We start from the raw sequence: 12,500 nt of genomic DNA, 5'->3' as shown, positions 1-12,500 counted from the left end.
CTGTCCACAAATATATGAGGTGTAGAAAAATAAACTTAACATCTTTAATCTGAAAGCTTCTAATTTGTGGAGAAATTCAGACCTGTGTGTTGGTGAAACTCCTTTTATGTGGTTAGCAAAGGTTGGGAAAGAGGCATTGTAACCCAGGAGTCTCATCCCATCATTTAAAAAAACAACTGACTTGTTCAGCAGTTTGGTTTGCAGGAAAGTTTACAGCTGCTTGTAGTTTACAGTGTTTGCAGTTTACGGCTGCTTGTAGTTTACAGTGCTTGTAGTTTACAGCTGCTGGTACATTTACAGTGTTTAACAGTTATAACATCCAACCCAGGCCTGCATGTCACACAACTTGCAAACAAAACACAGATTTGTACCTGTTTATGCTAAATGGCACAAGACGTCAATAAACTGTGTTTCTCTGCTGTTGCACCAGACTGGTTTGTCACAGCATTTAAATCTCCTTTTCAACCTGGGGCTGGACCTGTAACTTAGACCCTCTCTGACAGTCTTTGTACTGTCAGAACAAATTCCACTTCTGGAACCATAATTAAATTCAGGACTACTGGCAGTGTGGCCATCAACGTTCCTCAGCGATGTGTAAAAAGGACCATCTCTTGGCACTCTTTGGCCCTCGGAGACAAAAGATGTACACGATAAAAATGTACACGATATTTCCAGAATGCGGAACATGCAGCCTGTAGTGTAGCTTTACAGTTCCCAGTGAGTCCAGATCCTCTCGCCTGCTGACAGTGGAGGAGATCGATGGAGCAAGTTCAGCCGTGCCTGTGTAGGCAACAGCAGGAGAGCAGTTGGAGCATAGCTGGTTTGGGTTGCTAGGATACCGGAAACACGGCACTAGAAATAAACCACTCAGGTGCCTTCCATGGTTCAGCGTCTGGTGGTCTGATGGACTTGTGCAATGTGTTTTCTGCAGTAATATCGGCTGGCTCATGGAGGACTAGGTGTGGGACGAGTCATCAGTGACACTCTGGACGATTGCCGCAACAAAGCTGAGCACTGATATGGGTGGGTTCTCCAAGGCAGCGCCATAGTGGAGGGGAGGTCTCTGAGGTGAAGCCACAGGTGGAGGTGAGGTTACGGGCACAGGACCACAGGTCAGCGCTCATCCCCCACTGCCAACGAAAATCCGCACCGTAAACCCAACGCCACTCCAGCATTCACAACATGTGTGATGCATTCAGATACTCAAACATATATTTATTATTTTGTGTTTAGGCATGAATGGTAAGTTCTTGTTAATATAATGTGGCAGTTACACTTCTGCAGAAAACAAACAAAAATCACTGTATGACACACCCAGCCACCTCAACATGCAGCCTGCTGAGGTACTTTCCACTGCCTAGTAACGCCACCTCCTGTTCTAGCAAAAGGATAATTATACTCATAACTCAGTACGATGTGTTTATTGTTTTAATTTCTTCTCACTACTAAATAAGTGAGAGAGGGTCAGAGTAGGTCTGATACTGCAGCAATAGTGCATCCCTTACAACGCTAAGCCAGAAGTAAGCACAAACTGCATGTAGGCTTTATTAAACACACAGTGTGTTTATCAGATCTGACAGTGAGCTGGAGGCAGGACTTTTCCTGATTGGATTCTTAAATAATAGGTACAAATAAAGCTTCTGTGTTGTACTACTGCTGCCTATTATTATTATTATTATTATTATTATTATTATTATTAATAATAATAATAATAATAATAATTAGTCACTCTCTGTAATAAGAGCATTTTGTTTGAGTGTGTGTGTGTGTAGTACGCAGTGTTAGAGGCAGTGAGGGAGCAGGCGTTCTGCGTGCTGCAGACTCAGTGTGTGTAGCTTTTAGGAACAGAGAGCACAGACGACCGAGGGGGGTGTTATTTTCACCACCCACACAGAACTGACTACCTTCCCAAACACACACACACAGGCAAAGGGGGAGAAACAGAGAGAAGCAATTTATGGTCTGAGTAAAACGGACTTCAAGAGCAGACTGAAATTGTTAACGTTCTCTCCTGTGATGTTCCCAGACACAACAGGATAGAGCTGTAATGTCTGCCTCATGAGAGTCTACTCTTACTCTTCTCGTGCACGCACACGCACACACACACACACACACACACACACACACACACACACACACACACACACACACACACACACACACACACACACACACACACACACACACACACACACTTTCCTAATCTTGGCAGACTGCATCATTTTCTATTCCTCACTCAGTCAGTCTGTCCCCTGCTGAACACACTTCATGTTTTTGGCTTTTTCTGAGAACAAACACATTGCCCCCTCCTTCCCTATTTGTCAGATGCAGGAAATAGGTAGTGTGTACATGTGCGTGTGTGTTTGATTAAATTGGTAGTGCGCACACACGTGTTTTATTAAATGAACACTGCACCCCTGGAACAGTACACAGATGCATGTAATTCTCTCACTGTTCTCAATGAAGCAGAAACAGTGTCAGACTTAAAACCAGTGCCAAGCATCTGAGCTCCACGAGTCTGAAGTCCACAAGTCTGAGCTCCACAACTCTCAGAACTACAAGTCTGAGCTCCATGAGTCTCAGACCCATGAGTCTCACCTACAGAGGCCCTGTGCATTCCTGCCTTATTAAGTGTGACATCCTGGAGAGGTGTCTCTGTAACGCTCTCCTAAAGACAATCGTTCACAAAAACAGTCCCCATATGCTGCCTCAGCAGCACAGAAACAGCTCATAACCAGCACCTAAATGCTTCATGAGCTACAAAGATTACACATATACATCTTAACATACGAAAGTATTTATTAACATAAATGAAAGTATTTCAGTAGAGCAAAAACTAGAAAAAGAATGACATCTCATGTGAGTAAATATGATGAATAAATAAGTAAATAAATTGTCTAAACCTGACTGTGTCACTCTGAGCTGCAGTGGTCATTGTAAGATAAGAGATACAGCAGCATATCATACTGATATACTAAAGTACATGACATACAGAGTGAACACAGGTGTCCTAGCGTGGACATCCCCCATTGCTCAGCTCTAACCCTCCTCAGCCCTGGTTCTATATTTACAGCAGACTCTCTTATCGGCATATTTATCAGTATGACAGCATGTCTGCTCCCTGGGAATCGAACCCACAAACTGGGTGTTGCTAGCACCTTGTTCTACCTGCTCTACCAGGTGAGCTCTGACAACAGGATCTGCTTGTGTTCATACCTGTGTGCAGAGACTGTGGTGAGGCCTGTGCATAGCAAATGCTATCAGCTACACCCGAGACGTATTAGAGGTCAGACCATATTACACAAGCTCTATTGACATAGCACAGCGCACACATCACCAAATGGTCATTCATGCAACCATGCATCTAAGAGCTGGGAAGCTTAGACGGAACGACATGAATGAAATCTGACAGCAGCATTAATAGCAATAGTCCACCACCTGATCCTCCTCAAGTTGAGACACTTATTGCTTCAATCACATATTCCAGCAGTCTTGCAATTTATAATGCTGGCGAGACCAAGCTACAGGTTTGTCTGAGAACTTCTTTTCTTTAGTATTTGTATAACTAAATTACCAGAACATGAGATATGACAATCATGGATGCAGTTTAACTACGGTTAAAATACTTTTGAGGTGTAGCTTGTTTAGTTGCATTTATCTGAATGAGAGCTTAACTAAATTACATTCATTTCTAGCATAGCAAACAAATTTTTTTTATTTATATTGCAGAAACAAAACAGAATCTGAAAGAAAGCAATAACAAAAAGTCTTTGAAACAAGAATGACATGACAATTAAATATAAAAATAAAAAATACAAAAAAAAAGTATAAACATGTATATTATATAACAAAAGTATAACAACTCATTAACATACATGTTATTTTATATTAAAAGAATTTATACAGTATCCATACACGGGCTCATTCATTTTTTTTTAATTTTTCTGGAACATTCTGGTAGCCAACTGCCAACATTGGCAAGCTGTTATTGTAGATCATTAGGTTTGGGTATAGTAGACTCACAATCCCATATTGACACTCGCTAAAACTATTCACAGGGCTGAAACACCACAAACTGTAACTGATATGTTGGCTATTAAGACTCTGGCTGCCAGAAATTCTCCAGGCATCAGCAGGAACAGAAGCAGCGACATGTCTTGATAAAGCTTACTCTGCTCCTGTATAGCTGTTTCCACCCCTGTGAGGCTGGATATGTGTGTGGGTGGGTGTGTGGGGGTGTGTGTGTGTGTGGGGGTGTATGTGGGGGCGTGTGTTCTCCACCCCAGTGAGGTCAGAGTCTCCCCAGAAGCAGCTCCTACTGAGTCACTGAGGGAAACCAGGCTGAAGGCACTCAATGTTTCTCACACGTCTGGAAATCCTCCTTGTCCTACACCACTCTGAATCAGCAGTGTGTGTGTGTGCATGCACGTGTATGCGCACGTGTGTGAGCTGTGGGGGTGGGGTGTGCACACACTCGTGTGTGTTTTGTGGAGGTGGGGGTGAGAGGACCCCTCTGCAGAAAGCTACACTGCGAGCACCGGGACATCCCTGACTCAGCCAGACGCTCACCGTCTAGACCGTATTCATGATCCATCTGTCTGAGAGACACAGCGAGATGGCAAACTCAGTTAGAACTGAAACGCTGCCTCTCTTTGTCAGCTCCTCTCCTCTTTCTTCTTTCCTTGTTTCTCTCCTTCATTCCCTCTTTCCTTTCTGCGCAAAAATCAGCAGCCAGTGAAAATTCAATCATACTACGCACGCACATACACACACACACACACGTGTGTCAAATACACAAATATGCACACACCTCTGAAATAGCCACCATCCACAGACACTTTCATTAGCATGTGAGCCAGACTGCTAAAAATGTGAAGTACAGCAGTTGGTGCAGCTCTGCTGGAAATGAGAGAGAGAGAGAGAGAGAGAGAGAGAGAGAGAGCACAAGAGGGGCCCCTCATACAGACAGCAGCACAACATGACACACTGGAGAGTCAGGGTGGAGACAGACAAAGAAAGAGAGAAAGACACAAAAGGAAAAAGAGTCTGGGAGATTGGGTGAAAAAAGGTGTGTGTGTGTGTGTGTGTGTGTGTGTGTGTGTGTGTGTGTGTGTGTGTGTGAGAGGCGCACCATAAGGGGATAGGGAGGAAGCAGACTAGGATAATAAAGGCTCAGCTGTAAAGTGTTTTTGTCGAATCCTGAAAACTTGTTGAAACATAAACCTGGTGTCCATCAAAGACTCCGCTATGCTCCGCTCTTTTGTGGCAGTGGCCTGAACCTCAGCCATCCCCTAGCCAACGAGCCCATTAACACAGGCACACACCAATACCCCTCCAGGGTCCGTCTGCATCGGACACAGAGGAAAACATCATTACTGTTCTCATCACTGGCAGCAGTCTCGTGAACACATCCAGGCACTCACGCTCACACACACACACACACATTTCCCTCATCCAAGAACACAGAGACAGCCCAAATTTGAGCAATGAGAAAATGACGAGTAATTGTATGGAATTTAAAACAAATGCAGACGCGTTAGGCAGTTTAGGGGAGCTCAATGTCTGGACAGTTTAATGACACAACTGCCAGTGTGAGGTGAGCTGTACTTTATACTTTATGGGAGACAGGGGAAGTGTGTGCGTGTGTGTGTGCGTGTGTGTGTGCGTGTGTGTGTGTGTGTGTGTGTGTGTGTGTGTGTGTGTGTGTGTGTGTGTGTGTGTGTGTGTGTGTGTGTGTGTGTGTGTAGTCTAGATTACAGGGGGAAAGTTCACTGGCCAGTCGTGGCTGCTGTGTGATAGAGACCATCTGTTTGCTGCTCCTACAGAGTTCACTCGGAGAGAGAGAGAGAGAGAGAGAGAGAGAGAGACAGAGAAACAGGGAGAAAGAGTAGAACTAACTCTAATTATGAGTGGGTTTCACATAAAATCACATCAACAGGCGATCCACCTTGTGCTTATGGCGACGACCAAAAACTAGCTGGAATTCAACCAACTAAACCAAATAACCACGTAGCTAAACCAAGTCCATAGACAGCAAAGGCAGAGAACAGGAGGGAAAAGCACACTTTCACCACACTTCCAGGCAAACCCTGTAGCCTGATCAGCCCACTCGAGATTTGAGGCTTCACGACAGCGTACAGCATCACTGAAAATGTCCCACAGTTGATGCAGTGCAGGTGCATCAGAATACAGGATGGTGTCAGCAGGACATGACGTTCACACACACACACACACGCGCACACACACACACACACACACACGCACACACACACACACGCACGCACACACGCGCGCACTCAGACATTTAAGCAACTTTCCGAAAACATGCGATTGCGACTGCTGGGGGCGAGCCAACAGGTGGGCTGACTGCAGCTCTGGGTGGAGACAGCTATAGGGGCTGGGGGGGTGGTGGGTGGAGAAGGGGGCAACAGGGGGCACTTACCCTGGTGCGGGGGGGGAGGAGGAGGGCACCACTGGCAGGACGGGGGGACAGCTCTCCTCATCGCTGTGGTCACCGCAGTCATTCAGCTGGTTACACAGCAGAGAGAGCAGGTGCAGACACCTGCCGTTGGTGCACTGAAACCTGCACCCTGCAGTGAGAGAGAGAACAAGGAAGAAAGGGGGAAAGATTAGAGAGAAAAGAGAGAAAAAAAGAGAGTTTATTACAGATTAATTGATTTATATATTTTTTAGCATTTTTAAAAAATGACACCAGTGGTTTTAAATCTCTGTTCTCCCCAGCCTGAACACACTTTAATGTTTCCTGTAATCTAACACACCTAACTCAACTCATCAGCCAATGATCAGAGGCCTTCATGAGCTATGTCAGGTGTGCTGGAGCAGAAAGTACCCAGACATGTGCAGTGCCAAACCTCCCTCAGCCAAGGGACCCACGGAACACACAGAAACGACACTAAACCTTCGACCAGTGTCAGGAGAAGTAATTAATTTCAACAGAATTTCTGAGAGAGAACTGAGAGAGAGCGAGAAAGGCCTGGGGAGGTATAGGTCCAGAGGTACAGGTGTTGTGAGGTGCTCCACTGATGAGTCAGTTAAAGGAAACACATACCAGACGCATCGAATAATTCACCACAAGCAGGTACCTGCAGCACACAGCACAAAGTAACAATTACAGCCACACCTGGGGCGACGCTTTCAACATAAACAGTTCCCTCTTCCAGAACATTCAGAGTCCCATAAACGTTACCCACAGGGACGTTGCTCCTGCTGCCGTATTGAACCTGCGGCTGAGAAAGTGCATTACAGGATTCCTGGATCTCATTATGTTTTCAGACAGACTGAACCATCAGACTGTTCTAAATCTAAATTCTATTTTAAGATAATTAGAGTGTGAGTATCCAGTGTGACAGTCAGGTTTAAAATAAAACCATTCTGTGTGTAGCTGTTTCAGCTTCAGGAAGATAATAATAATAGCAAACAATCCAACAATCACCAAAACGTTTACCAGCAAATGTATCTAAACAAGTTCCACACTCATCCAAAAAAGGAAGTTATCTACGGTAACATACTTTTTGGAGATCTGCTGCTGTTTAGCTAATCAACCCAGTGACTCCAGCATAATCTAACATAAATCACCTGCGGGGCTTTATGCAACAACCAATCAAACGCCAACTAAAGAAAGCTATTTGAAAGGTGGCAGTTCTTCCAGGGAAAAAAAACAATTTCAACCCAGTGATGTAGTCTGAACCGGTCAGGTCATTTTAAGGCACACATTGCAGTGTTTCACGTGTGTGCGTGCACGTGTACGTCAGCTCTGACTCCTTGGTGGCAAGGTCAGCGGCTGTGTGTCCACCGTTAGCAGTTGGGGGTTAGCCGTGTGGCAGGACAACAGTACCATCAGCCGGGGGCTAAATTTAGTCTGAACTTAGGATGCTGGAGTGGCTGAGAAGGATGTGACAGTGGTGGAAGAGTCTTGCGTCTGCCACGACGGCCTCTGACCCCATGACCCACCACTGGCTTTGGCACTGCTGCGGAGCATATGGGGAGCGGGACTGCACTCAGGGAGACGGGACAGAGTAATAACCGCTGGCGTCCAGGGCCTGGGGCACGGCCTAGCCACACTAAAAAACAAATAATTTTAATATAATATAATATAATATATATATATATATATATATATATATATATATATACACACACACACACATACACACACACACAATTTATTTATTTATTTTATGTCCTTGATCTTATTTGGACTTTTGTCTCTCGCATCTGTTTTGTCACTTGCAACACGCCTTTCCCTCCCTCCCTCCCTCCCTTCGTGCGTCTCTGTCTATCACTGCCTCCAGGCTTTGACACCCTTATGGGAAAAAAGAGAAAGTAAGCAAGAGATACAGAGAGAAAGAGAATGAGAAAACTAGCACACGAGACGCATAGTTGGTGTGGTGGGAGGGAGAGATGGTTTAATAAGGTGTAAGGGATACTGTGTGTTTGACACAGTGTGAAGGAGGGCATGGTTGGTACAGCATGAGCAGGGTGTGGTTGGTACGGGGTGAGGGTGGACATGTTTAGGACTGCAAGATTCAGGGCGTGTTTGGGAGGGTGTAGCCAACTGAAGCTCGTGTTTCCAGGCTGCCAAGTCGTGCAGGCAGCGTGTGGCGTGTGGCACATGGCTGAAGGGAGAGAGCAGGACAAGGCAGTCGACTCAATATGTTCCTGCTTCATTAATATTTCATACGGAAGGAAGCGAAAGTTCCACACGATGGGGTCAGGACCCACACATCCTGCGCACTCAGCCACATTTCAGACTACACAACCAGGATCCTCAAACTGACAAAACAAAACTCGCAAACTAATGAGTTCTACTCTGCACACTCCAGAGCAGTGTGACAGGCCAGGTCCAACTCTGCACAAGAAGGAGAAACAAAAAGAGAGAATCAAAGAGAGAGGGGGGGGGGACACAATCGACTGCCCAGTGTCTCAACTGAAGAAGAGCCTCTCTGTGTGTTAACCCTGCAGGCACTGACATCACAGACATGTGCACACACACACTGAAGTCAGCACAGGCTCTCTCTACACAAGCTGAGGCCTCCCAGAAATCATAGGAATCACCCTGGAGACCACATTCAAAAGGCCTCTACTCCCAACCACCACTTTCCCAGCAGACAGACAGACAGACAGACAGAGACAGACAGACAGACAGATAGATAAGGCAGAAAGAGAAAAGGAGAGAAGAGAAAAGAATGAGTTAAAAAGAGGAGAAGAGCCAGTGAAGGAATGGGGGTGAGAGAGGTGAAAGAGAGAGTGAGTGAATGAAACAGACAGAAGGAACGAGACAGAAAGAGAGAGTGGGAGAGAGAAAAATATCTGAAAAACTGAGGCAATACATTAAACGCCACAAACTCCAGCATTCTGTTGCTATGGGAAACCATAACCAAATTAAGTTCATTACATCAACTAAAAATCATGGCAAACGCACACTAACTGAACCACACTGTATGTCCACTTATGTCTACAGACAAATGAAAACTAGTTAACTGAACAGTTCACCTTTCAACCCCACCCACCTCCCGGCAGTAGCCCAGCAACCCCAGCACCCCCATGGCAGTATGAGTGACCGGCGCCGCTGTGGGGCATGAGGCCTGGTTTTTACCTCTGAGCTTGGAGAGCCTATAGCATTCCTCTGGAACTGAACGTTCCGGCATTTCTGTCCTCCCTGCAATTAATAAAATCACAGAACAGGGTGACCCGGCTCGGTCCGAGGGCCCCGCAGTTGCTAAAACAATATCCTCCAGCCTGGATCTCTCAGGGGTTTCTGTGTGTCTGGAACCGTGTTCTGCTCCAAGTTCAAATTCCTCATCTGATATTAAAAAATTGCACACCGGCTGGTTTTTCCAGAGTCAGCGTCTGGTTGCCCCCAGACAAGGACAGACATAGCGATTTCTGAAACCATTTTTATTTTGTTCCTAAAATGTAACAAAACACTAGTGATGTGGTAGGCGTGCTTGTTTGAGAGCCAGAGATCAGGGAACACAGGGTGTGCTTTCACAGAGTCATGTCCCTCTCTGACTCTTACGTCGTCTCTTACCTGTGAAAGTGTTTGTGTCTGGATAAGCATCTGTCTGCATACTGCTGTTGCAGTAACTCTTCTCCCGGCACCTTCAACCCGTCCAGTAGAGGGCACTCTGGATGAGCAAGCATGCTTGGCTGACCTCCATTTTGGATCCTGCAAATCTGAGTTTCCTCACACAGAGAGAAAGGGTGGGGGTGAGAGACTACACCAGACTCTCACTACTGAGGGAAGAAATCACAAGGGCTTCCTATTCTTGCAAGCCCGGGTGAACTGCCATGGCCCACAATGCACTGGGACAGCGAAGGAGGGGTCTGCCACCCCAGATGGGGAGGAACGTTGGCTCAGACTCAGGCGCTGATTGGAGGTTGGGCCGAAGGGGGCCGTTTCGTCCAGTCTGCAAACGAGAGCATTCCGTTCTCAGGCACAGGGGAGCTGAGAGAGAGAAAAGAAAAAAAAAAACAGGAATGAGTAGAAGGGAAAAAAGGAACACCGTGAAAACACAATGAAATGCGAACGAATGCTGACCCTTCCTTGGCCTGCACCATTAGGAAGTGAGCAATATGGAGGCTATTCAAAACAGAATTCAGGAAGTTAAAGAAAAAAAAAAAGATTTCCCTACCAAAGAGTTTTGTGTGTTTGTTCAGATGCAGATCCATGGCAGGGTAGCACTCTGAAGTCTTCAGATAAACATGGCTGGGGGTGCTGTGCACCATGGATCTGCACTTAAAACAGGATGGAGGCACGAACAGGCCACATGTCACGATGAGAACGCAACAGTGATGAGAGTCAAAAATACTACTGCAGGAGAGTCAATACTACTACTGCCGCCTTCAGCACTGTGTGTGCACTGTGGGGGATGTGTTGTGTGGATCTTAACTATAAAAGTGAAGGTCTGGTTATGTCGTCATAAGAACAGAAATGTTAATCAGTTCGTTAATCAGTACTATATTTATGTTGTACCAAATGTTCCCCAGAGATTTTTGACACTCTGTGCCTGTGTGGTCTGTTTTGGACTCCATTCAATCATTGCCTCAAGATGCTCAATAGATACTGCCATAAACTGTGCGATTTGAAGAACACGGGAGACCATTCAGCTGTTACCGCAGAGAGCATTTGTCTGCAGTTTGACAGCATTTCAAAGTAACGGCCGTAGCAAATCCTGCACAGTGAGTTATGAACAAGGTGTGCCGTGGCGGGGCAAAACTTTGGAACCCAAGCTCTCTCTGTCCGGAGCACGGGCTGTTTTCGTGGTCTGACTGACGGCTCCGGTCAGCTCCTCTCCCCTGTGCCCGGGCGCCGCGGCTTGCAGAGAGGAACTGCGCTGAGTCACGTGCAGGGCTGACCGGAGTCGCGGGGCTCGTTGCCAGCGCGAGAAAACATCAGGACTTCCTGAAAGCCCGCTTCTGAGTCACTGGCATCATTTGAGAGGTCTCTGGAGAAAGCCGCAGGTGTCTCGACTCTGGGGTGGCACGAAAAAAAGCGCGAGTCACACGGATCACAACGCTCCGTGGCGTGCGCGCGCACCAAGGGTGCTTGGATTTACAATGAAAAGAAACAAACGATTTTCGATTCTAAAGTACAGGGTGGTTAAAAACAAAACAAAAAAAACCCACCTTCATCACAACCCCCTTTGCCTAGTCCACGTAAGGCTCGGCTCAGTCTCAGGTGCTATAGCAACGAAGCCGCTTTTCCCCACGACGACGGGAGGGGCGCCCGGGGAGCTCGCGCTGTCATTCTGATACTGATATATGCGCGCGCGCGCGAACACGTGTCGGGGCACGCAGGCAACTTACAAAGGACATGACGTGAAAGCGTGAGCCAGGAGCTATTACCAAAATTGCGCAGTTAACGGACCTTTTTATTGTGATCGCCACAGACATCTGCATGAGTGTTTTTTTTGCAAACAGACTTAGCGCGAGGGCGGTGTGCCGTTGCCAAGGCCCCGGTCCTCTGTCGCGAGGCAGTTCAGCTGAAAGTCGTCACCCTTGATGGACACCGACCGTGCCCCCACTCCTGCATCTAGTCCCAATCGCAGAGCTCTCAAACTGCCAGTCGTGAATTTCGTATTCAAGTACCAGCCAAAACAATTTAGTCAGCTGTGTAATCGCCTATTTTATATAACCGGTTATACGCTACTGATCATAATCCGTTTAATAGGCAGGTTGGTTTGACGCCATCGTTATTGCGTTAGGTCATTTATTTATAGTGCACGTCCAGGAAATTGCTTGATGGCACTTTGGTTCGACTTTATCAGTTATCTTATCTAAGACACCGAATGCCACGGGTTCCTCTTGCTCGAGGCCTCCTTGTGTTGCTGTCTGCTTTCTGCAAGCACTGATGCGTGTGTGTGTGTGTGTGTGTGTGTGTGTGTGTGTGTGTGTGTGTGTGTGTGTGTGTGTGTGTGTGTGTGTGGCTACACAAGGATGTCCCGCCTCACACACTTCACCCCTCAAACGCTGCCTGG

General features: G+C 46.5%; 1 protein-coding gene and 1 long non-coding RNA gene across 6 annotated transcripts in view; both read right to left on the bottom strand.

The window, feature by feature from the left end:
- Positions 1-12,500, bottom strand: part of ldlrad4a (low density lipoprotein receptor class A domain containing 4a) — a 53,184-nt gene that overhangs the window by 26,448 nt on the left and 14,236 nt on the right. Inside the window, exons 1-4 of one of the 5 annotated variants that reach the window (XM_035528779.1) lie at positions 10,656-11,763; positions 10,052-10,468; positions 9,617-9,679; positions 6,443-6,590 (exon numbers count right to left, since the gene is read on the bottom strand). In XM_035528779.1, the coding sequence (XP_035384672.1) occupies positions 6,443-6,524 (82 nt within the window). In that variant the 5' untranslated portion in view covers positions 6,525-6,590; positions 9,617-9,679; positions 10,052-10,468; positions 10,656-11,763. Of the gene's footprint in view, positions 1-6,442; positions 6,591-9,616; positions 9,680-10,051; positions 10,469-10,655; positions 11,764-12,500 lie in introns of those variants that run through there. The other 4 variants (XM_035528777.1, XM_035528776.1, XM_027022881.2 and 1 more) reach the window with 4 other exon arrangements.
- Positions 2,782-5,649, bottom strand: LOC118241792. The gene is made up of 2 exons (XR_004776355.1): positions 4,811-5,649; positions 2,782-4,713 (listed from the first exon to the last, which is right to left on the bottom strand). It is a non-coding gene; the product is annotated as an uncharacterized LOC118241792 (long non-coding RNA).

This window comes from Electrophorus electricus, chromosome 8 (assembly GCF_013358815.1).
Source record: "Electrophorus electricus isolate fEleEle1 chromosome 8, fEleEle1.pri, whole genome shotgun sequence".
Classification (NCBI taxonomy): Eukaryota; Metazoa; Chordata; class Actinopteri; order Gymnotiformes; family Gymnotidae; genus Electrophorus; species Electrophorus electricus.
The sequence above is the reverse complement of the archived record's forward strand: the minus strand, read 5'-3'. Positions and strand labels throughout refer to the sequence as shown.